Source organism: Tinamus guttatus, unplaced genomic scaffold (assembly GCF_059628265.1).
Source record: "Tinamus guttatus ecotype Peru unplaced genomic scaffold, ASM5962826v1 Tinamus_guttatus_pri_ptg000639l, whole genome shotgun sequence".
In the NCBI taxonomy this organism is placed as follows: domain Eukaryota; kingdom Metazoa; phylum Chordata; class Aves; order Tinamiformes; family Tinamidae; genus Tinamus; species Tinamus guttatus.
In genome coordinates, this window is record NW_028289173.1 from 4641894 (window position 1) to 4668051 (window position 26158).

The 26158-nt window shown below is 40.0% G+C and overlaps 1 protein-coding gene across 2 annotated transcripts in view; it reads left to right on the forward strand.

Moving 5' to 3' along the window:
* Window positions 1–3733, forward strand: part of MYLK4 (myosin light chain kinase family member 4) — a 75702-nt gene extending 71969 nt beyond the window's left edge. For both annotated transcript variants that reach the window (XM_088535671.1, XM_088535670.1), the window contains 5 exons: window positions 129–199; window positions 955–1083; window positions 1600–1752; window positions 2060–2132; window positions 3686–3733. In XM_088535671.1, coding sequence (XP_088391797.1) covers window positions 129–199; window positions 955–1083; window positions 1600–1752; window positions 2060–2132; window positions 3686–3733 — 474 coding nt within the window. The remainder of the gene's footprint in view (window positions 1–128; window positions 200–954; window positions 1084–1599; window positions 1753–2059; window positions 2133–3685) is intronic.
* The last annotated feature ends 22425 nt before the right edge of the window (window positions 3734–26158 follow it).

The window sequence follows — 26158 nt, forward strand, 5'->3', positions numbered from 1 at the left end:
GGAGGAAAGCAAAAGGTGCTTCTGAAATGCTTGCAGTGATTGTAGTATTTTCTTCCTCTACAGTTTACTAAAAGCCCAGTTTGTCACTCTTGTTTCTCATTAAAGTATTTTCTGCTTTCTCTTGGCAGCCTGAGAATATCCTTTGTGTGAACCGAGCAGCAAATCAAATAAAAATTATTGATTTTGGATTGGCAAGAAGGTACGTGCATGTGATCTTGCTAAAAGTAAATGGATTAGGAAACGATGAAAAAGGTATTACATCTCTGCAATGACACATTTGATATACAACAGCCTTCTACTGTTCTTGGAACAAGTTTAATTTGTTTTAACCCCTTCTTTTACCCCCTTTTTTAACCTGGGGTATCTTTTAGTAAGGAATGTTTCATGCTGAGTAAAAACTATGAGTTTTGAAGATTTTTTTCAGCTGGAAAGTTGAAAGAGGGCTGATTCTGCTTGGTCATGCACACAGGCATACTGGGATCGATAGGACAGACAAAACCAGTGGTCAGTCTTGTCTGGTCTCTTGCCTCCAAAGTTACGAGATATTTCAAGAGAGGGTTTAAGGCACCATCAGGCGCTGTGAGGATATAACCCATGCTATGTCATTTACTATCTTAGTCAGATATCATAACCTTAGTGAAGGATTTACTGGTTAAATTTCCAGGCCTGTTAAAATGTTAACAGCTGTCCTGAGGAGTCCTTGAAATCTGAATTTCTTCCTGTCTCCTATTGTGTAGTGGTTAGTTTAAGTCTACAGTATAAAATAAATCTTGCAAACATTTTTCATTCATATGTATGGGTATATATATTTTTTACTTTGTACCTCTTTATATCCTTGTGTTTTTTTTTTTTTTCTGAAAATTACGGATGTTTCTGAAATCCTGTAAAGTTTGTCATAACTTATGATACAACTCAAATTAGAGCTCTAATTGATGTCCTCTGTTAATTGCCTAGATATAAACCCAGAGAAAAACTTCGAGTTAACTTCGGGACTCCAGAATTCCTTGCACCTGAAGTTGTGAATTACGAGTTTGTTTCCTTTCCTACCGACATGTGGAGTGTAGGGGTCATTGCTTATATGCTGTAAGTAGCATTCAGTCTCTTCTATGTAAACTGTTTCTGTGTTGAAATGTGTCAGTCATCCAAATTTGTTATTACACTGGAAGATTAACAAAGTTTGAACCTAAAATAGAAAACATGGGCTTCTTTCCATATTCTCAGGAATTGATCCCCTCTTCCAATCACCAGGAACTTTTACTGTTTCATTGCACATCTCTCATGAGCGCTTGGGCATTGCATTTCCAGAATAATATTGATCACTTGGAAAGTTCCCAGTAGGTATTTTCAAGAATGATCAGAGGTCTAGAAAATATGACTTGCCATAGAAAATAATAATGCTTTGTTTGTTTAATTTAGAGGAAAGAAGGATGATGACTTCTTTAGTTAAAAGACCATGGGAATGGTCTGGAGACTTTCTTAGCAAGTAACATGCTGCAAAGTAGTGCCAGGAATAAGAGAATAACCTTAGATGGAACATGAGAGATCGTGTACAGGAAAAGATAATGGCAGGGGGAGTAAACATATTTCTTTTTAATTTAGGCTGAGTGGATTGTCTCCCTTTTTGGGTGATGATGACAATGAGACTCTGAATAATATCCTGGCTTGTAGCTGGAATTTTGAAGATGAGGAATTTCGAGATGTTTCTGATGAGGCCAAAGATTTCATCTCAAAGCTTCTCATCAAGGAAAAATGGTATATAATCCCTTTATTTTTGAAATGCACATTTCATGTCATAATGTCACAGAGGTGTCACTCGTACTGCTCCATTTCCCAACTGTAGAGACTTACCTATGTTGTTGTATGTCCAGGAAGAATATTGGAATGCCACCTTATTGATGTTGTTCATAATGTACATGAAATTCCTTTCCTATTTCATACATTAGCTGTGATCTGGCGTAAAGGGGCCTTCAGGCACAGCATTACAGCATGGCAGAACATGTCCAGTTGAATGGTAAGATTCTGGGAAAAAACACTTAATAGCTTTCTGGTTTTCCTTTAGCTGGAGAATAAGTGCAACTGCTGCCTTAAAACATCCATGGTTATCAGACCACAAGCTCCACTGCAGACTCCAGGTCTCTAAATTTAAATATCCTTGTGCATTGTTGAACTGCACTTTTCTTTTTGTGTTGCTACATCGCTATTTGCTTTTTTATGCATCTGTTTTTGAGTCTCTGCTGCTGCTGGATTTTTTGCCACTGTGAGCCATGTGTCTACTTGCTTTTACTTAGTGTCTACTTAGTTGTTATAGTCTGCATGCTCACATCTGCTTATGGGTCCTTGCATGTTTGGCAGGAAATGTAGGGTCATGCAATTGTTGTGTGTTGTGCCGTGGATCCACTTCTTAGCAAAATAAGACCATTTACAAAATAAGCACTGAATAACTGTATGTTTAACCTGGGAATTTTCTAGTTTGGGGTGGTTCTGCTTACTGCTTTAAAAGTCCTTTCACGGCATCCTGAGGTACCATATAAGTGATCTTAGATTTTTTCCTACCTGTTCCCAAATGATACCCTTCCTGGTAGAGCCTAGAACCTCAGCCAGTGCATGTGCTTCTACTTAGGCATTTTCTTGCCCTTTGAAGATAGCCAGTTTAGCCATCAACACAAAGGAAGCAGTTATTTTTTCAAGTGAAAAAAAAGTCATTTGGCTGAGTTGGAGGGTCAACATAATTTTAAATAATTGCGATTATTCCTCTGTTAAGGAGCCAGTAAGTTTGGAAGATTCAGACTGTTGATGAGTTTGTCGTTGGCTGAATTTAACTCAGCCCAAACTGGTTAATAAGAAGCTCAGTTTAAGCAGGTTCCAAAAAATTTAGAGCATTTGAAGCACAATATTCCCTTCATTCTTTGCAAACAAAGCGCATCAGTGTTCAATAAAATAACAGCTGCAGTGCCTAGGATGTATGTCTCAAGGTGCCTTTTGAATTAGAGCCGTCATTAAGAATTAGTAGACCAATTATTAATTAATAAAATCATCTTACTAAAGAACAAAGATTATGACAATAATACAACAGCAGTAGCTCTGTTGATGAGGTGGTATGTTTTTTGGGCTGAGTAGTGTCCCGAAAGTGATGTCCTTGAAAGATGTTTCTATTACACAGAGTAAGGATAACAAGAAGTAGTATAAAATGGAAAATAAAAAGAATCAAATAAATTTTTACAATTGTAATTGAAGTATCATTTTCATGAAAATATCCCAGAGCCCATGAGATTATCACAAGGCTTATAAATGTGCATATATAGTAAAAATATGGGAGTTTGTCACAGGTACGTATCTCTTTAGAAGGATCCTTAGGATGCTCATGATTCTGTTAGTAGGGCTCCAGTGAACACCTGATACCTGAAACGTGGGCCACAGGCTTTTTTTTTTTTTTTCCAAATGCTGCAAGAACAGGAACTGCTCACCTGGTGAGGTGCTTATCTTCTCCAGTTCTCAGCTGAGAAAACCCAGCCTAACAACTCATTTCATCCTTAAAGCTCCTCTGTTCAGGCCTTATCTGCTTTACCAGATAGCTTTACTAAATATGCTGATGTTGCAGTGTTTTGCCATTATCTTAATTAGAGATAAGATGTGGTTGATCCTCAATTAATGTTTCCTATAATCTTTCTTTTTTCTTTCTCCCTAGAAGAAGGCTAAAGGGGGCTGTGTGTCTCCAGCACCGCTGGCTCAATAACCTCTCCAAAAGAGCTGCCAAACAGAAGGTTTGTTTCAGGTCCCAAGTGTTTCTTCAGACATAAATGCTGTAGCCCCTGTGGAAGGGATCAGTGGGAGGCTGAAAACCCTGCATAGTCCAAATTGTATTCACCACCACCATCCTCACTGTTGCTTGGAAAATATCCAAAATATAAACTGTCCCTATCACTTAAACTAAATCGCAGCAATGTGCAAAATGCCATATGTGTATGAAGCCATATGTGCTGCAAACCCTGGCCATTTTAAAGGAATGGTTACGCTCCCACTGACTCTCATGAGGCAGGATTTCACCCAATAACTTTTCTGTGCTGAAAGCTTTCAAGTTTTCATGTTGTGGTTTAAAAAGGGTAGAAATATGAAAAGTAATTACTTTTTAGCAAAGGCACGGGCCAGACCCTCAGGGCAGTTCCAGTAACTGTAGTGGAATGAAAGGGAGGTGTCCTCTGAAAGAAGCTGCTCCACAGATTTGAAGGCCAATCAGTTCTAACAGTGCACTTATTTGCCATGTTAGTCTGTAGTAAGCAGAGCTATTTCGACAAAGTTTTCCTCTCGGTCCTTTCTCTGAGTCCTTGTCTTTGCCCTTTCATCAGCCACCATTTCATTAGTGGTTCTCAGGCTAGGTTGGTTGCCTCCCCCAGGGGGGTGAGGACAACCCAAGTCTGCTCTCATGTTCTTTCCATGGTCTTTGACCAAAGTGTACTCACTCAGCTGCTAGGAAATCAGGCTACTTCAGACAGCTGAATATCGTCACAAGCTAGTACACCCATTCCCACAGACCGCTTTATGGACTACCACAGAAACTGGTGCCTCTGTTAAAGGACCATGGGAACCATTTAGTTTCTGGAGGCATCTAAGGGCAAAGCGCAGTGGAGGGTCAAGATGTGAACAAGACTGTGAACACACACATTGTAATAACCACTTCCGTTTAGCCTTGCATCACACATAATAACAAGGATACCAAAATAAAAGCTTTTCACTGTGTGCAAGTTTTTACTGCTGTCATCATCCATGGTCTCCTTGGTGGTGCAAAGGATGTGCTAGGTTTTGCTTGCAACATGTTTTGTCTGCTAATATCTAAAAAAAGAAAGATTATTGACAGAGATAGAAATCTGTGCTGTTTTACAAAGCGTAAGATCAGAGCATTTTATACTGTTCAATGTAGTACAAGTTAATGAGCTTTAAATGAGCTATCTTAGGTACTTGAAGTTGCCTTTCCATGGCAGGCTGGAGGTCAGTGAAGACCGTTATTGTCTCTTAAAATTGCTCTCTGCAGCCACAGGAGCTCCTGGTGTGGTCATGTCCCAGCATCACCCTGCCTATTGGCAGCCCAAGGGCCACCCCTTTGTGAAGCTCTGTGTTGACCTCCATTTCACTAGTGCTGGGATGGTGACATGAAGCTTTGGTCTGCTCAGCTTTATGTTTCCACAGAGTAACTTCCAAAACTAGTCCTATCTTCCTCATTTCAAGCTGCCAACTCTGAAAAAAAACCTCTCTATCTCTAGTCCAGGAAGCACTATATTACACAATTTTCTATTACAACCAAGATCAGATTTGAGATAACTGTGCTGTCTGACAGCAGGCAAAATAATTTTCAAATAAACCTTTTACAGATTTGTAATATAGTAACCTACCCATGATCTAACCTGCAGGAAAATCTGGTTTCTGGCTTTTGCAGTGTTATTTCCTCTGCATGTGTTTTTCTTTTTGGAGTTTATTTCAGTTTCCTTAATGAGTATATCTAGAATCATAGCAGTGCTTTACTTTTAAAGAATCCCTTTAGCTAAGTGTATCAGGAAAGAGTGCTTACCACATTTAACCCAAAATAATATGCTCAAATGCCAGCTGATTTAGAGCTGGCATCAATAATGTTTGGAGTGGTAACACAAACAAATGAAGAGGTTAGCGTCCTTCCTCTTTGTGCTGGGATCTGGATGATGAGAGCGGCAAAAAAAAAGCAGTGTAGGTGCATTTCGAGAGAGACCTCCAGGACCATTTCTCCATTTCACAAAGAGGTCTTGTTTTCTGAGTGTTGTATAAAACATTTCACAAATAGGGTGGCTGCAAGAACCCTTTGTAAGCAAGAAGTTTCAGCCCTGCTTTCTTTTCCGTATGCACGAAGAAACCACTGTGTGGTTGTCCTAGAATGCTTAACCAAATAAAAATGTATACTGCTGAATTAACTGGATTCTTGTTTATTTTGCAGAAAAGCTGCTGTGTGGTTACTGCTGCTAAGAGATTTGAAAATATCAGCAGTCTTGGTGCTTTAGCCCCCTGCCATGACCCAGACTTCTACTAAATGGACCAACAGCATATTAGCTGCAGGACAAGTCCAAGCATTGCTGAGCTGCTTCCTCTCTATTCAGCTATCAAAAGAGGGAAAGTATTTCTGCAGTTTGCAGGAAGGTGTTTTTGCTCGAACACTGTGTTCTCCATGGCTCCTAGTGCTACCTTAGGTTAGATTCACAATGATGTTTTTTCTCCTACCACATCTTTCATCCTCATTTAGGCTCCTTAAGGTTCAAATAAGAATGTTAAATTAGCTGTTTCCCATCTCAATCCAGAAGACAGCCTATAACTGCAATCTATTTGTAGCCAAGGTCTGTTTAACAAAGAAATCAAATTGCTCTTAAAAGAAAATATATACAGCCTATTTAAAACTGCATTATCCAGAAGATTTTAAGTTTTATTTTCTTCTCACATTAAAATGAGCTAAGAAGCTCAACCAAAGTAAAAACTATTTTAATATAATGTTAATAAAAGTGAGAAATAAGGCTTTCCTTGCGAATAGGTAAATTTTCTGCATCCATGATGAATTTTAGGTTTTCCTAGCCTGCTGCATATTTCTTGTTTCAGGTACCACTGGGTAAATTCAACTAGTGAAAAAAGGTACTTCTCAGTCATATCCATGCAGACTGTGCTCCCCAACACACAGATGTAATTCAGAGCTGTTTTAAAAGAGGATTTTACAGCAGTTACTCTGTTTAATACTAATAGGACCAGTTAAGACTACTGGCACAGATGGGAATCAATTCTCTTCTCATTATGATCTTTGGGTACAGGTTCTAATGAAAATATCCTGTTTTTTATTTTCTGAACTGCTTTCTTTTCTTATTTTACTCCCAAGCCACTCGTTTTCATAACTAGGAAACAAAACTGGAATTCATAACAACTTAAATCTTTACCTGATGTTGCCTGAATATTGCCCATCATTAAGCCAATCTGAATCTTATCTGACTAGGCTGTGAAGTAAAAATAATGAGTCTTATTTCCTGCTGTATATGGCTTTCTAACTGCTTGGGTTCAGTGCTACACAAATGCAGAATTTAGTGATTATTTTATTTTATGATGCTGATATATTGTGATGCCTTTAGATTTTCTCTGATTAATCAAGTTCCGATCAAACATTAAACACATTAACACATCTATTTCAATGCATGTATCTATACATTTCATATATATTTATATTTAAGTAATGTATTTTATTAAAGGGGATCAACGCAAAGGCAAAACTCAACAGTACTATTCACCACCACCCAATGAATTGCTGTTCGTATTTTCATCCTTTTTGAATTTCATTCATATATGAAATAAAAGGGGCCCATTAATGGGACATCATGGCCATGACATTGTCTACAGCCAACCTGATCTGATGTTTTAAAGCTATTTTAGTAGCTCTGTTAAGACTGCTCATGTAAATGAATAGAGCTTCTCACAGATGTGAAACGTAAGACATATCAGTGTCTGCAACTGCTATTGCATGATGAAAAAAGATCACCGTTTAACTATAGGATACTATACAGAGCTCTGCCACCTTCAGATCTTTATTCATAGTCTTAAGCAAAGTAAAATTTCACTAACGCAAAAGGAAATTTCTCTAGGAAAAAGCAAAATATCTTCAAAGAAGGAGAATCAGGATATGACTTCTAGCTATAAACTGGGCTGCTTATTTAGTCACCACTCATGTTTGTTGGTGCAAAATAAACAGAAAATCTGTCAGGTGCCCTTCTATTAACGCTGCAATTCCAGCTGCTATTCTGACTGCCAGATAATATTGCCTTTTTGTGCGATCTACAAGTCAGCAATCAGACTGAAAAAACAATAGGCTGCTTTTGGAATGGCAAGATCTTGTTATGCACTGTAGTGTCAGTATTACAGGATTGCATTTGGGGTTTTGTTTTTCCAGTGATGGGCTTTTACATGAGTATGAATAAATTGCATGTTATTTTGAATGTTGGTAACTATATTAAAATAACGGTGTGCCTATGGTCTTATCTGCTTTATTGCTCAGCTGAACTAAGAGAATTTAATACTTGTGGATAGGTACATCTGAGTAGTTATTAGGGGTTCAGAGCCATAAAGGGCATGCCCATGTTAGAAGGCATTGCACTACACTGGCCACAGTTCTTCCAGGAGCCCGAGGAGAATATTGGCTCTGTTATGTACATCCACAGTATTCAGCAGTACAGCTCCCTGTACTTTCCCTGCCAGAAATACATCCCCATGAGTTACTAGGAAGAGTGGAAAAGCTTTTCATATTTCCTGCAATTGGGGAGTTTAGACTCTTTCAAAAGGCATCACTTGAGGAGGCATCTCACTTGCCCCTTTTTTGTGTGAATCTACAGGATACTAATATATTCTAGGAATTTAACTTTCTTACTAACATATATAGTAGTGGTCAAATTCTTAGGTCTTGCTCATAAACTACTCCAGTACTTCATCCTTAGAACAGGATAAAGTTGAGCTGGAGGGAGCTTTACTGAGTGTCTACAGTATAGCTGAAGGTGCCTATTGGTGTCCAGAGTCTAGCAAGCACAAGCAAGAGCCTTGCAGAATCTGGCAGAGGAGGGAAAAAATCAAGCTTGCTTTTTTTTTTTTTTTTTTTTTTTTTTGCCCTGAATGCTCTAGATCAGCAACAGTGTGAGCAGTGTGAGTGTGAGTGAGGAGGTATGTGCATAACCAAGATCGTTATTGCTAATAAGGCTAAAATACATTGCTTTGTAATTCTTACTACTATGTATAGCACTTTGTCTGAGAAAGATGTCACCGGAGACGTTTGTGTCTTGCTATTGTAAGTTAGTGAAGTAATGCTTGACACAGCTCCCTTTCAGTGGCTTTCTAAAAGCTAATTGCACTTTGAGCTGCATGGTGTTTTCTGTGTATGTTCAGGTTTGTTGTTGGTTCTTTTTTCCTAAATACATTCTATAATGACTAATAACTAAAGTCTGCTATATTAAATTATAGTTTTGACATATCATTATTGATTTTCTACTGGGTAAAGAAAATGCATTTTCTAATAAGCTGAGTGTGTCTATGTGAGTTTGCTTATTGACTTTTTGCTGTTGCTGTTTATTGGTTTAAGAGATTTCATTTGGAAACTGTGAATTACTTGTGCCTTGGTTTGGGTGTGAAGGGCGCTTTCCTAGCTGTGGTTACTCCATTTGCCTGGATACCCGCATATAGCCAGAGATGGCTGCAGATGATACTACAATCATAACCAGGGAGCAGAGTGATATAAAAACATCATGGAAGTGGTAGAATGTCAAAATGCCTATTTGGTCTGTGTATGTCATTGTACTTTTCCTGACACAAAAAAATTAAAGGGCATATCATGAGGATATGGTGATTTATCCCTCGTGATTGTTTGACTCTCAAGTTTACATACTGTCTCCCTGCTGGACTGCAGAAAGGAAAACAGCTTTCTCTTCACATAGACAACCAGACCAATAATACTATATAGTGACTGTTTTACAGTGATGACCTGTGGGAATTCACTTGTGCTTGATAACTGACATAATTTCCCAGAGTCTCAGAGGCAACCTTACCCAAAGAAGGATGAATTTACATTTCAGGCACAGAAGGACAGCTATGACCTGATGTGGATAAGAATTAGAATGCTGTTATTCCCATTATTCCCCTTTTTTATAGATACAGCAGAGAAATTAAGCTTAGGAAAAGCTCAGAGAGATTTGCCTTTGATCTGTTAGAGCAGGCTAATATCACTGTCACAATTAGAACCACACTCATTCTGCCTCAAGGCGAGACACCAGTGGATTTTCAACTTCTTTTGCTTGTTGAATATCCTAAGGGTTATGAGGGAGTAAAGGTTCTTTATCAGAGAAAGGTGTCCATATTCACCATATTCGTAGTTGTGCGAATCTGCTGCCATTCACTCCCCCTGAGCACCTTCACGGCATAAGCAGCTGGTGATCTGTGATAATCCAGTCTGCAGGTTACAACAGCAGCTGTTTTAAAATTTTTTTTTTGCAGATTCCTTCTTATGTCAGAAGCTGAATAAAGTTAAAGCCTAAGCTAAATTCTGCTATAAGTTGTTCCAACCAGTAATAACAGTGCAGCTTTACAGAATTAAATGAGGGAAGTGCTTGGTCCACCTTTTTGACGAGAGTAGCACAAGAACCCAGTTTAAGTATCCCCTTCCATCCCTCCCTCCCAAGAAAAAAGGAACATTTATTTTCAATACTTAAGTAAGTTCATCAAAGTACATTTTTTTGCAGTGGTTAGACTGCTATAGTAAGAGTCGAGGTATTTTACCATCTTTCTGTTTGCAATTTAATGCTGACATTACAAATTGCTGACAGCTTCTTTCAGTAAAATAGCCCCCACCAGCAGGAGTTCTGAGAAATGTGAGAGTTTGTCAGCTCTTCTTCACTGACAGGGGTCTGAAAACATCTCCTCTTCCATGCCCCTGGCCCCTTCAGTGAACTTCTTAGCTTGTGAACTTTCAGTATGTGGTAGCAAGTGCAGTTTTGCTTTAGCATCTCAACCCACAGCAGTGATGAACAAACAACCACCTATGTTCTCAACTCCTTCCTGCTTCCTGCATCTTTACATATTACTTTTTACCATCACCATATATACCTGCCATGGTGTCTCGTGTGAATGAAACTAAACATTGCATGAATCCATTTAGGAACATTAGATGTTTCACCTTCCATGAAGGCTTAATAGCTGAACAACAAACTACCTGTTTTAAATATTAAGTGAAGACTGGTAGAAATAACTCCTTGTAAATATGTTGTTTAGCTACATCCATAGAGTTAGTGATCACATTCTGATTCAGCATAACTCATGCTTTTGTATGCCACAGCAAACTTCTCTTAAATGACAGGCATATTAGAAGAAAATGATGAAATGTGTGGATTTTTACAGATTATATCGTTTTGATTTGCACATCTGGTTTTGTAGGTTAACGCGTGTATCTCTAGTATGTGTTCTTTTGTGAAAAACGTGAGCATTGTTGTAAACAGATTACTGAAGAATAAATGCTGAATTTGTTTACTCCAGGGTTGTCTGTTGGCTGTATTCAATGTGTCGGCCGTTTATACTAGCAATAGAAAGAAACGGGGCCTTTTCCCAGCTACTGACTTTGAAGCTCTTTTTAGACATGCAAAAATGTAATTTTAATTGCAACAAATACAGATATCTAAGCCAAAGGTCTTTTAACACTCACAGCTTGCAATCACCCGTGAGATCTCTCTGTAGGTAACTATGAGGTACTCTCATCCAAAATCTTGCTACAAGTCCTTAGATCAAGTCACTAGAGAGGGAAAAAGAGGTGGATAAAAATTCTGATGCTTGATCAGAAGCATCAGAATATATATGAGATGAGAAAGCAGGAACAACTTCTTCCTGGCACCAGCGTACATTCAGGAATCATTGCTTCTTCTGCATGGTTTATATGCAACTCTGATTGAAGTGATTGAAGTATTCACCATGCTTGAGGATCCGCTTTGGTTTCTCACAGAGGGAGGCTTGCATTTAATATGATCCTGTACCGGAGGAGTCTGAGTTTCCCAGTGCCAAGATGTGAGGATTCAACAAGAGAGCCTCCTAATTAAGCCTCGCTAAATACACCAAAGAGTCCTGCTCACTCATGAGCTCAGCGCTCCTCACAAACCAGTAGCAAAGCCAGTTTAACTCAACACAGTGCTGAGACTGCCAGGCATTTCAGCAGAGCTGCATTGGTTCACGTAAGCAAGGCCTTTTTTGCAAGGCCTTTTCTAAGCAAGTAGACAAGAGATTTTTCTCCCGAACTAGTGGGCTATACACCTTTGTACAAAGATTTGGCTTTCTCTCCATCCTGAAAACATCTTCTAGTGGTCTCCAATGAGCGGTGTCACTACAGTCACTTTGGGGAGGTACCAGTGACTTTGGGCAGTAAGGTATTCACAGCTTGAATCTGAACTCAGGCTCTCGCATGTGTTTCTGTGTCTATATGGGACTCAGCTGAATTCAATATATCTCTGAAGCTTTGCCAGGTTTTATATTTGTGAGCTTCTATGCTCGACCAGGCCTTACACATTTGCTCTTCATTTGCTTTTCTGAAGCCAGGCACTGTGTTTTGGGTTTTCAGTGCCTTTGACCCTGATGTAGAAGACTTCTGAAAATATTAGCATCTGTGCTTTATAATTGACGAGGAAGACTTTGCTGTAGAACCTTAGTCCTCTCAGCAGCTCCTGCTAAATACATGCCACTGGCAAAAATAAAATAAATGTGGATAAAATAACACTCAGCTCCCTGTATGACTCTGTAAAGCAACTCCACACTTTTAAAATGTGCTCACTAAGTGCGTGTGGTTAAAAATATGTTGACTACAGGAAAAAAGTCCAACAAGGGACATTCATAATTCTTCATTAATTAATAGTCAACCCTTTTTTCTCCCCCAATTATTTTAAACACCTGCTCACAGTAAATTTCCTTTGCAATTTTTTAATGCTACTTTAATATTACCCAGAACTTGGAAACATACACTGGGCTTCTCTTATTTTTAATTATTTTCAAATTAATTTTAATTTTCTGAATATTTTCAATCCTACCCATTTGTTCAATAAAAGTGAATTTTAATTTTAATTTTTTTCTTCTTAAAGGCCTCTTAAAGTTTCCAGAGACTGCTTTTATGGGCTGTTTTAATGAAAGGCTTTGGAAAGGGACTGGAGATTTCCAAATTCCTCTTTTGAAGCCTCCTTGTCCAAAAAAAAAAAAAAAAAAGAGGAGAAAAAAAATCACTTCATCGAGAGTGACTCATATCTCTTGCGTACAGCAGGTATTCATTTGGGAGCTAAGCCATCTTGTACTGAGAGTGCAGACTGGCGATGTATATAGAAAGCATGGCCAGATCCCCCTCGGGTCTTAGTGACTTCAGCGAGAAGCGAGGGTGCTTGGCTGTTGGCAGGACCAAACTCCGACAGCTCTGGGCTATGCCATTTCAGGGCCTGCTATAAAGCTGGCTGGAGGTGAGGAATGCCTTTCACCATCTCTGGATCAGGCCCTAGATCAATGAAAACTTTGGCAGTGACTTCAGCGCATATGGATCTGCCCCCACCACCCGTGATGGAGCTAACTCAAAATGGGGCAGTGATGAAGGGTTTCTTCCGTGACTCAGTTTTTGGACTTTTCTGGGTACAGCAGTACCACGCTCAGCAGTGCCTCTCTTGCACTGGGCTGGAGGAGTCTTCCCTCCAGCTGAGCTTGTGGCCTATCTGTGACCATTAAAAAAAGGTACTTTGACCATCCTAGATCAGAAGCAGGATGTTTACTACCCTTAAATAATCTCAGCTCTTACAGGGATATAAATGTAAGCCAAATAGCACTAGGGTGAGCCAGGTAACCTGTGGATCAGCACTGCAGAAACTGTCCTGTCCTCAGTGCTGCTCCTTATCACTGTTAACGCTCTTGTTTTATTCTCAGTCTTCACAAATAGCTTGAGTTTTGAGGCACTGAAGGGAAGACCAGAGCATCCCAGCTCCCAGCCATTATCAGTGAGCACATGATGAACACTCTCACTTTCATCAACAGATCAGAGAAGGGACTATCTCCAGGGCACAATTTATTCCTGTTTGTTGTATGCATAGGGCTCTGACCATGGGTGGAGGTCAGCATGAGGAAGGAAAGATCTTCCTTTCGCTCCTCTGCAACTGATTTAAATGTATCTATCTCCCTTCTGTGTTTTAGGTGACCAGTTCATGCTTCATAAAGTCTGGCTTTGGCTATCATTGTATCATTTAGGTGTGATGCCTGACCACTAAAAACAGGTTAGGACAAGTGGCCTGGACGATGTTCTTTGTTCTTCCGGAACAGATCCCTTTTCACAGAGGGAGAACCAAGACACCGCACTCTGAAGCAAAGAAATTTCCTTGAATATACCAACCCCGTTTGCAGCTGTGTTGGCTCTGGGTGTCTTAGAGACACACGGCAGGTTCCCAGCCTTGTTAAGACTAAGATTGATTCCAAGTGGCAACTGAGCGTTCACTCCGCAACATAGTGGTCGCCTCCCACGTGGTAGCCCTCTGCTTCTTGCAGTTGATTTTAACTAGGCTGTGTGACCACTCACCAGCAGCTCTCACTTCGCAGGTAGCATCTGAGCAAGCCAAACCACGAGACTGCTGAAAGCAGCTATTTATCTGGCACTAGCATTTGCTGGGTTTCCAGTTTTGCTTTCCAATAGTAGGAAGACTTCTCTTTTTCTCTCTTATTATTTTTTATTTCTTTTCCGCTTCTGTAAGCATACTGTCTAAGAGCTATTCAGAGTCCTAGAAATGTTAGAATTAGTATCATAGACATTAGTAGGGAGAGACAATATGAGGGCTCGTAAGAAAATTTAAAATATGTTTTTTCACATGAAGCTGCAGTTTGTTCTTTATGCCACGTATAAATGATCCATAATTTTTCTCTAAGATATCTAACATTAACCCATGATGGAATTTCATCTTGTTAAAACTTCTTGCCCCAGTATTTGTTGTTATTGCTCTTGCATTGCGATTGTACATTCAGCATGTGCAGCATTTAGCATGCTTAGTCTCCCCAACTGCTGTCACCCAGCTAGGGCGGTATACAGCACCTATTTGCTGTGTACTGGAAGGTAATGGAATGTCTGAATTCCATTTGACTTCCAATGCAGTTCCTGCAAGTTGGGTTCTGACCACAGATACCCTTCTAAATCCAGGCAAATATTAACATTTCATAAGTACCACCAAGGTAAAGCTGGCGGAAATGAGAAGGTGATGCCTCCAGTATTTGCATCGCAAAAGATACTGGGTGAGTCGTGAGTCTGCTCCCTTCCAGGCTTCCCTTCCCTTTCCCAGGCTTAGGGAGCCAGAATGTTCCGTCCTGCTACCTGATCGAGTGTTACGTTTTTGTTCAGTTGATGCTAGGCAAAGAAGCCACTTATGGTCTCGTTCTGCAAAAGGCTGGTATGGCCACGAGAGGTCAGCATTGTTGTTTCTTATTTACCAAGAATAGTCCCTCGGCTCTGTTAACGAAGGGCTGCTTGGAAAGGCAAGTTCAGCACGGTCTGCCTGGGCTGGTGTGTGCAGTGCTGGGGCAACCTAGACCCTGCACAGGGGCAACCTGGACCCTGCACAGGGGCCACCACGTCGCTGCCTTGCCAAAATGCGCACAGTGGGGTCCAGCAGCCTTTAATACATCTCCGGCTGATTTTCAGGCACAAAACCCACTAAAGGTCATGTCTTATCTCTCCCCACAACCAAACCTTTCCTTAGCACACAAAGTAGAAGGACGCAGGGAAATGTATGAAGTACAGCTTAGGAGTTTGTGCAATACGGATGCTTACCGAGGCCAATTTGTAGAAACAAATAATGGAGGAGCCAGGAGTATTTCTTATTTATTATTATTTTATGTCATTCTCTCTTTAGCAGCAGCACTGCTTTTGGCCCTGGGCAGAAAATGAAAAAAATAAGTCTGATTTAGGATTTGCATGTAAATCAGCTGATCTAAGTAAAAAAGCATGAAGAAACTTGCACACTCCTGTTATAAATAGAAAGCTCCATACCATATGGTTTGTAGATTGAGAGAGAGAGGTTCTGCAAGATGTTAAAAACATCTAGTGAGATGGCAAGTACTTTTCTACTCACTTGAGGAGGATATGAGGGCATTAGGCAGCTGCCAAGATTGGTTCTTTATGCATTAAAACACCTATTCTGACTTTGCTCTATGCACAGAAGTCCTATTGCTGTACTGGGGGAAGGGGAAGAATGGAAGCCTTTGCCTAAGTTCCATATATTGCCTCTTACTCCATTCATAACAGCTAAATGATCATTAGTGAATGGAAGCAGAAATTATATGATCAGGGAAAACCTGTGATTATCTCATCTGACATTCTGTACAACAGATGGCATAAGATCCTCCTGAATCACTTCTTGTTTGAACCAGAGCCTATTTAAAACAAAATTCTCTTCATAAAAAAGTGAACATCGAGAACATACATTTCAGTACAGCAATGATGGGGTATTCCACTGACACCTCTACAAGCTGTTTCCAGCTACACTCATTCTGACACCTTATTTCTTGTCTCATTGGCTATACTTTGGCCAAGCTGAACAAATCTTTACTAGCAAACTTCTCTTCCTCACATAGGTGCTTCTAGATTGATTTTTCCAATTTCCCTTTTTACCTTCTCTTTTAGATGAGCAGGATTGCTCATTCATGTCTTATACCACACTAATATTTTCCATGAGAGGGTTTTTTTTTTGTTTTGTTTTGTTTTGTTTTTTTGGTATGTATATGTTTTTTCCAAGGCCGTTTTTAATACTGTAGGTATTGTAGTAAAACACAGTAGGCCAGTTGTCATCTCAGTGAGGTATAACTGATATATATATATAGAAGCATTCCCTAGTTGCCTCTTTACACGCCATGACCTGCACATCTCCAGTCCTTGACTTTTGCTATTTGCCAGGAGAGAAGATTCCATTCCATCTACAGGAATTGGCATCGGATATGTAGTAGCCACTGGACTCCAGTAACAACATCCGTTCAGCATGGGTGACCTTGCCTTTTCTCTGCGTATCAGCTGCAGATACTATACAACAAGGCTGTTCTGAGTCAGTCCAAAGGTTTTCATCCCAGTCATCGATGGCTGGAATTATACATTCTTTCAACCAAAGCTTAAATTCCAAGCAAATCAACAAGGATAAAAAGAGGAGACTTGATATAGAAATACAGCATAAACCAAGGAAAGCTCTATCTATGAGGGTCAAGGAAAAGAAAACATTCAGAGCTAGCATGGGAGCAAGGTAGGAAGTAATGCAGTCTTAAGAAAAGTCAGAAAACTGACTTACTGTGAGCAAATTATGATGATGATGGGCATGGGGGAAGAAGGGGAACTTTAACAGTATTATATTTGCCAGTAAGGAAAAATATTCATTTAGCAGAATGATTTAAAGTAAAATATATAAGAACTGGAGCAAATTCATTTCCTACCATTACTTGAACTTTTTTTATCATTACCTCCAATACTCCAATAGTACAGTAGCATCCAGAGGTCCTGCTCTAAGTCAAAAAATCATTTTGTTCATCCAACTCATATGTAAGCAAGAGTTTCTCATCTACACAATTAACAGTCCAGACAGACAGGCAGGACAAGGCACCCTGGAGAGCAGAATAGCAAAGCGCCTTGTTGAGGTCCACCCCAGGTCCAGACTTGGTCCCACGTTCGCTCCTAGATGCTTCTAAACAGGTCACATCCCCAGCTGTTGGCAACCATCCATCCATCCACACTGCCACAGCACCCAGGTGGGCTGCTTAACCACCTGCATGCAGCTCCACAGCCTTGCCCAGGCAAAAAGTGAGTTCAGACAGTAGCAGATCACAGCTAAACCAGGTTATACCAACAGAGAGCAGCTAATAAGCACTCACAGAAGAGGCTCTGGCAGTGGTGAGGATGCAAACAGCCATGGGTGGTGTGGAAATAATCATGTCCACAGCCAGCTCAGCTGCAGCCTGAAGAGGACCCGTGAGCCCAGTGTGTGGAAAAGCTTCAATATGAGTCTCTTGTGCTTATCCCAGGTGCAAAGTCTTGCTGCTTGCAGGAGTCCCCAGCAGAGAGAGGGAATGTGGCGAGGTCACTTGAAGAAAGGGAATACTCAATTGAGGACATAATCATGAGCACCACAAGCCATGTCAATGACATATTCCCTAGTCAACAGGAGGATAAAAATGGGTGCAGTGGGAACTGTTGCTGAAAATGGTTTGTTACAAATATGCAAAATCAGATAGCAGGAGGTAGTGAAAACAGATAATCCCTTTCACCTTCTGCTTCCTGATGGAGCAACAGCTGTTAAAGTAATGGCAATATTACTGATGACTTTGCTGGGCAGGTTTGCAGCAGATAATAAGGAAAGAACTCACACTAATGGTGAAAGAGATAACCCTGCTGGCCAGATTCTCCTGTGAATACCAACCCTGAGTTCATGTATTCCCATTTAAATAGGAAAACAGCACCACATTGCAGAGTTTTCATGTCAGCAGGTGAGATTTCTTGGATGTCTAAATAGTAACGGCATGAGGGATGGCCAATATCAAAAGGCAATAAGGGTGGGATGAGCAGGGTCTTCTCTCTTTGCTGTCATATGAGCCAGGTGAGCAGGGATTAGAAAGAAAGTATAGGCAAAGCAGGTGGATGGACTCCCCACTTCTAATTTCATGAGCTGCCTTGTACATGGTGGCACACGAAACACAAAGGAAGCACTGTCAACTTTAAGCATCAAAACTTGGAGCCTCCAAAAATCCTGAGAGTAGTTTAAAGATTCTGAGACTTCTTAAAAACAACAAATGTCAATTTCCTTTTGTTTTCTCTTGGGTTTTGGAGTCTTTTGGGGAGAATTTGCTTCCTTTTTTGTTGCAAAAATTGAGGTTTACCTTTTGCTCTGAATGAGTGCAAAGGGCCTTATGGGCTCCCTTAATTCCAGCTGCTGGGTTTTTAAGGGAAACACCAAAAGTCATTAAGATGTGCAATTAAATCACAACCGTGCTAACACAGCACGGTTATAAACCCAATCCCTGCCCAAGAAAACAAAGGCCCATTCATTCTGCCCAAATTAGTCTTGAGTCTTGCCTGCTGCTTCTTTTTTTTTTTTTTTTTTTCCTCCCTCCTCATTTCTTCAGGACAAGGGGGAACTTTCTTGGCTTATGCCTCATCCTGGGTAGTTAGAAAAGCCTGTGCTCAGCTGCCTGAGTCCATGTTGCCTCCTGTCTGCCATCCCTCTAGAAAAGTGAGGTTGCAGGCAAAGAGCAGCAAAGAGTAAGCAGAAGTAAAGAGCCTTGATAACAGAACTAAAGTAGCCAGTATGCAACGAGGAATGGTGGGGCAGAAAGTAGGAGCTGAAAATGTCAAAAGGCAGCTGAGGTTGCATTCCTTACTGGACGTAAGAGGTGAAGGAAGATCAGTCAGCAGCAAGCCCTCTTAGTCCGTACGCTGAGAAGGATTTGTCAGCAAAGAATATTAATGATCTAAGAGCGGATTGCAAATCCACAGGGGAAATCTGACCTGAAATGGAAAATACAGAAAGCTGGGGAGGGGATTTGTATTGGGTTAGAGTGTCAACATTTAGAAATTGATAGATCAATACAGCTCAAACGAGGAGGAACAAAAAAAAAGCCTCTCAACAAAGACACCAAAGAAAACAGTAAAGCATTACACTAGTGTCTCCATTTACCCCAGAGTTAAGGGTCTGCCCAGATTTCCTTGATAGTTCCCTTTTGCTTGGTCATAAGTATGCAACAAGATGGGATCAGAAGCAAAAAGTAATAGAGGGGGCAGATCCTTTCTTTCAAAACCTTTTTTTTGCTTTAACTCTCCCTTCAACTCTCAAAATTCACCTCTCTCTGGTATTCAGTAAGATTTATCGATCAGATCTCTGTTATCAGATGAAGGGGGTTCAGAAGCTAATCCATCTAAAGTAATTGTAGGCCAGGTAACTGAAAGGAGCCACGGTGCAGTATTTGGGATTTCTTTTTTGAGAGGCATAGGTCTGTATTGGACTGCTCTGTTTTATAAGCCAGTCTCTATATCTGTCATGAATATATTACAAGATGTGCTTTGTGAAAGAATCTATATATTTTTACTCATCAGAAGGTCTCTTAAATACAAAGACCACACATTTGAGAGTTTAAGTACTATGCTAGTGCTGCAACTTACAGGAGAGCTTGGAGCTATTATGTTTTGTTCCTTCTTAAGAATCAGTTGAAATCCAGGCATTTCCACTACTATTTATGCCTTTCAGTCCCAAGAAATTGGCTGAGAGCCTTGGATTTGTCTTCTTTTTTTTTTTTTTTCTTTTTCCTCTGAAATGAGGCATGTTTCACCCTGGCCCTGCAGCTCACTAATGAGAAAGTGGCAAGGTGTGAGCCAGGAGAGAGGGTGCCTGGGAAGACTGGGGAGGTCTGTGCTTCTCCCTCGACTCTGCTGATGAACTGGGCAGGTTACGGACACTTGCTGCTTGGAGAGTCACGATCCTCTCGTGCCCAAGTCGGTGCATATCCAAGCAGCAACATAAAACTGGCACAAAATCTCATTCTTTTCCAAACTACAGGACTTTTCAATCAACTACAGATTTCAGCAGCAAGATGTGAATTTTGGCTGCCCCCTATGCTTAATTTATTAACAGTTTAATCCAAACATTCAGGTGAATAGCCAAATTTATGTTCCTTGACTTGGCCAAACTTAAAATTGGTCTCAGTCTTGCTGGAGAAAGAGAGTCTTGTAAATTCCCCCAGTAGTCTTGGTTTCAGATGCATGAGGAGCAAAGACCCACCCAAACCTGTTCACCCCCTCAGCTTTCAGTCTTTCCTTGTTCTAAAAGTATGATATGGTGAAGCTTGTGAAAAAAAACACTTAGATAAATTTCCCACAGTTTCCCAAACCTCAGTTTGTATTCCAGGAGAGCATGTGAGTTAGCTTTTATTTCACCTCCAGGCCACTCACCCACTGCTAAATAAGACAGGAAAAAAAAGAGTAGGGCTACTTCAAGATCTCCCAGTGTGCTGTTAGAATTGTTGTTTTTCATTATAACCAGAAATTGATCAAAGTTTCCCTCATGTTATCTTTCTAAGGGCATTTGTCCTTGAACCCTCAACTATCCGTAAGAAGCACCTCTCATGATTTTTTCCTGACAACTTTTTTTACTTTACAAGTGAGTTATGGAGCGATTCAAAAAATATTCTACAGCATCAAGATTTTCAGACTGTTTGAAATGAATTTAGAAGTTTAAACAAACAATAAAAGTGCTCAGAAAGCCTCCTCATTTTTTTTTCTGTTTTAAGCAAACAGATGGATTAGATGGAGCATTTAAAACATCTAGGATCCAACATGCCTATTCTTTAGCTCTTACAAGAAGGACTTAAGACATTAAGAAGTCAAATCATTGAAGAAGGCTCCCAACTTTCATCACTTATTTGGCTCAGTGAATTGTCAGATCTCCATGGACTGAAGAGACTGCCTGCTTTGCTTTTATAGCAGAAAGTTGAGAGCCATGTGTTTTCCAGGAAGTCCAGGAAGACTGGCTCATTTCTGGAGTATTTCTTCCATCAGGATGTGATAAAGTACAGAGTATTTGAGAAGGGTGGGATTCAAGAAAAGGCGAAGACATTTATTAGCTGACAACCACGGCACAAGGCTGGAGTAGTGAGCAGTGAAAGCAGGTGGTGTCTGCTTTGAGGAAATCCCCCCTTTCCTCATATTCCTGGGAATTTCAGTGCCACCGCTCTTTTTTCTTTCCTCTTTTTTTTTTGTTTGTTTGTTTGTTTTTGTTTTTGTTTTGTTCGTTTAATCTGATTCAGGAGGAGAACTGCCAGCCACTGATTAAAATGCACCTCTGGCCAACAGAAACCGAAGCCCAGGCGCAGAAAGCTTTTCGGGCACCTGAGCTGAAACAAAGTATCTGAAAACCTCTGACTTCAAGTCATTACAATCCAGGTATGTTAACAGGGGATCCACATGCTGCGGACTTCAAGGGGCCAAAAAGCTCCCTTGAATAAGAGGAGTCAAGTAGCTGAACTCAGAGCAAAAGGAGAGCCACAGAGCACAGGTGAGAAAAGTCTTAAAAAGCACTCTGCTTTACCTGGAGTAAGAGATTTAAAGCCGTGGGCTCCAGCAAGGCACCCAGCATGGAAGGGCCACACAGGCTGTCACACACGCATTGGCCTGGCTCTGGATTTTTGGAGATCCCGGCTGAGTTACTGCTTGAGAACAGTGTCCCAAGGAAGTCACCGAGACTGCCCCGTGCGAGTAATCGCTCACTGGCGCAGACCTCCCAGCCTGTCTCTCCTGTGCTCTTGGCAATGGTTTTCAGAGCAAAAACAAAGAAAACAAACAGCACCCCCCGCCCCTCCACTCCTCAACCTCCAAGCTAGTGTTTTCTAATGTTGTCGAAGCTTTAAAAAAACATATTTGGAACCTATTTTCAGAAAAAGTTCCAAAGGTTTCCCAAAGCCCAGATTTGTCTAGACTCTCCCATCCTCAGTGCAGGGAAACAGGGTGAATGGATAGGGTGTGATACGGATTTTTTTGAAAGTTTGTTTGGATTTCAGGAAGTGAACAAGATAAGCCAAATGGCCCTTTCCTGCTTTTGCTCATTTAATTTTTTTTCTTGGTAAGTCCTGACAAAAGTGCCTGAAATAAAGAAAACTCAGATGAGTTTGTTGAGCCCTCACCCTCCCCGCCTTTATTTTTTTAAAATAAATAAAAAAATAAATACCCACACCTGAAAATAGATTATACCAAATCTTTACAATTGGATGCCTGGGTATATATTAAAACTGTTGTCATGAAGCTTGTCATTTCTGCAACATAGAGATTTTTATTTTCTTTCTTCTTTTTCCATCTCTTTCAATACTTGCAGAGAGAAAGAGAGAAATAATCCACGAGGAAACTCGGAATGCAGCACAGACATGGAGGGTCTGATTGAGAATAAATGAAATAATCATTATCACATTTAGAATCCCAGGTGCTGAAGTAAAAATAGGCCCTATGACATTGCATTATTCTTATTGCAGGAGCAAGGTGTACAGAAAAGCCCCATCGAAGACTGATGGGAGAAGCAGCTCTTTCGCCTAGCCGCCCCGTGTCCAACAAAGGTGCAATGGCCATTTGTGCATTCCCTTCTCCTCTGATGAGAGGTTCTTCCCAAGTAGGCTCATTTGTTCGGCATACAGTCTGATGAAGAAAGGACAGTCTTCTGAATTTCAGATCTAAGAGTTCTGGATTTCATATGCAGGTACCTATACCCACAAGGTGGTGTCTGTCAGCGTCTCCTTCTGAAAGAGCACATTTCTGAAAGAAAGTCAGGTGTTCAGATACAAGTTCATTTTCTCCTCCTATGCCCAGCACTACCATGTCATTTTTGGCTCTACCAGCTCTCTGGCCTTGCTCCTTCACCAAATACAAACATCTGCCAGTACTGCTTTGTAGAAAGCAAAGTTTTAATGCTTGATCAGAAACATCTCTGGAACTCTGAATACTATTGTAAGCTTGAGGCTAGTAAAATAAATCCTGCTCCTCTGCTAGAACAGGCTGACCTTCCTCTCCTCTTGTTTATTAGTGTGATCTAAACTAATTTCTTCGTTGAAATCTACACCACCTCGAAAGTATTTCCTAGAAGTATTTTTTTTTAATCAGCTTGCTGAACTCTGGAAGCTGCTTAGTGATTGCTGTTTTTTTGAGGATCATTTACTGTAATAGTGACTGTTCCACCAGCAGATGTTACCATAGCACAACAGGAAGACCCAGAAGGGCCATAGTAATAAGGATATTAACACAAATAAGGGAAGGTAAATGGTAAATGCATTTGAAAAGATACAAGATACATGACCAGACAATTCGAAAACTGTAACACCCAAGTGATCAGCATATACTATAGGATCTGTGATGACAAGGCCTTGTCCCAAAGCAGCATTTGTAATGTTGGGAAATCTGTCCCATTTCTATAAAAGTTTCTGAAACTTTTTTTTTTTTTCTTTTTTTGGTACAGACAGATAAGTGATTTGCTAATAGGTGGTGGTTGCAAACATACATTTTTAAAAAGTGTATTTTCAAATACACATTAGAAAAGCATATATAGCAATGCAAGCATCTGCCGGGGGTGTTTATCACAGCATTGGAAATATCTGGAATGGGTGAAGAACAGGTTATCTCCACACCTACGTCCTTTACTTTTTTGATCAGTCAACATGAATTATGACAGTTGGAGACTACCTAGATTCCCAAAAGACTCAGTTTCTACTTCGTTACCTGAATAACTTTCTGTAGATGTTCCTAACAATCTAGCCCTTTTCTAACCTGTCCTTAATTCACCAGTCTTCATGGTTCCGAATGTCTTTTTCTCTAAAAATAATAATAATAATAATTCTGTGACTTAAGAATGCCAAAAAATTGAAGAAACTGGTATTTGAAAGTTACCAAGAACTTCCAGGTAAAACATGCTCTAACCATGGTATTCCTGTAGTGCCAGTTAATGGCGATGGTGTTTAAGGATTTGTGTATGTCAGTGTGCGGTGCTGTTACCTCTCAAATAAGCTGTCTCCCACGATGGAATTGCCATTAGATTATAATGCTGTGACCACCCCTGCAGACCAGGCCTTCATAGCTATAAAGTCATTTCCAACAAAGTGTTGTTAAAGAAATAATGTATATATTTCAACATGCATTCTTTTACAGCTCCTATTATTGCCCTTTCCCTCATTTTGTTTCTTTCCATTACTCGCTTGTCTTCCAAGGGGCAAGTGGGATGAGACACTAATGTATGGAAACCATAAACAGTCTCGCTTTTAGGGTATCTTGAACAAAGATGAAGGTGATGTAATCCGGACAGACCGGGGTGGCCTAAATAAAGACAATCCAAAAGAAATTTTGATCTCAAAGTCAAATGAAGGAAAGTTATTTCTGCAACTGGCCAATGTGCATGTATATTGGGGTGCCCACATGTTAGTATGTAATATCTGATTGGATCAAAATTTCAAAAATAATGACATAAAGTAACTTTAGTGAGGCATGCTGAGAGTGTTTTGCATTGTAAAAACATTTACCTTATGCAGTAAATATTCAGAAAAGTGCAGAGATTTTATCATTTTCCTTTGCAAATACATGTCTTTAAATCTACGGCTATTCCAGTCATAGCTAAAAAGGTTCATGGGTTGTGGGTGGTTGTGCAAAACTCAGACCAGCCTGGAAGGCGGTTGGACTCCAAGTCTCAGTTTGTCATGTCTAATTTCACCATTTATGGTTGCAACACATTATGTTTGGGGAGGAAGTATCAGCAGCATACCATGCATTAATTGAAAGACTGAATTCCTTAATAAATTAAATAGCCTTCATCTCTGATAACTGACTGCATTTCTGTTGCATGAATGGTGCTGTGAAGCATATAACATTGTAAATAGCTGGGAAAGCACAGCATGAGAAAAGTCCCTTTCCAGACTCACTTCCTCAGGATGTCATTTGGATTTAGAAATATCTGTGGGCTGAAAAGCTTCCACCCACATTTCCAACTTCAGTCTTTCCTGGATGCTTGAGTTCCCTTAGGACCAACATATCATGGTATACCAAAAAATATTATATATAGCTTTGCCCTCTAGATCAGCAGTGCCCTCTGGAAGAACCCTTTGTTTTACTGGCAGCAGTGAATTGACACGTTATCCAAAGTTGCAAGATCAGCAGAAAGGAGGAACTTTTCTCTTCAACAGCAGCTGTACTTGCCTGGTCTAAAATACCTCGGATTAGAATGGCAGTTTACCACAAAGTATCTCCATCCTGCCCAAGTAGCTTGCCCAAAACATGCCCTTTCTCTCCTTACCTTCCCACCTTGGCAGCCTGTGAATGCTTATTTTCCCAGTCTATCTCATAAGCTATTAAAAAATGTTTCTTGCTCAGTCGTTTCTGCTAACACTGTAAGAAAATGTAAAAATACAAAGGGGCATAAAAACTATATCGAGGAAATAGTGAAGAGTAAATCATGTTTCTACAAGACAGAAGCAATACAGAGAGTCAATAACCAAAAGTCTAAGTCAGCGCTGCTTTTAGCTCTGAGATAATCACCAAAGTATTTAGCAGAAGAGAATGTCGTGTTTCATGGCACGCTCTCTGCATGGAATGTGTTCCTTAGTGGCATGAGCTGACAGCAAAAGAAGAGACACAATTTTAAGAATTTGAACAGCACAATTATACACTGAAAAGTAAAACATGAATTTGTACTCTTCTAACTTATTTAAAAGTGCAATTAAATTCTATTTATTTACAAATAAAAGGACTTTTTTTTCTAACTTCAGCTTTGGATCTAAAAAATCAAATTGTGTTCTTACTGGCTTCTAAGTTATTGTTAAAAATAAGAATTCTGAAAACTTATTTTCTGTCATATCCTCCAGTTCCAGGTGTAAATGAAGCCTTCAAAGCAGGTATAAAGCAAGTCTTTTCACTGAATTTGAAATTCTATTCATCATATGAGAGCTAGAAGAGACCCTAGACCATTCCTCTGAAGCTGTATGTCTTCTTGGAAACATTATTGAAGTAGAAATTAATCTTAAGTTATTGATGCCACTGATTGATGCTACATTAGATTGATTCTCTATATCCAGATTATTTAGCATACTGTTATAGCTCATA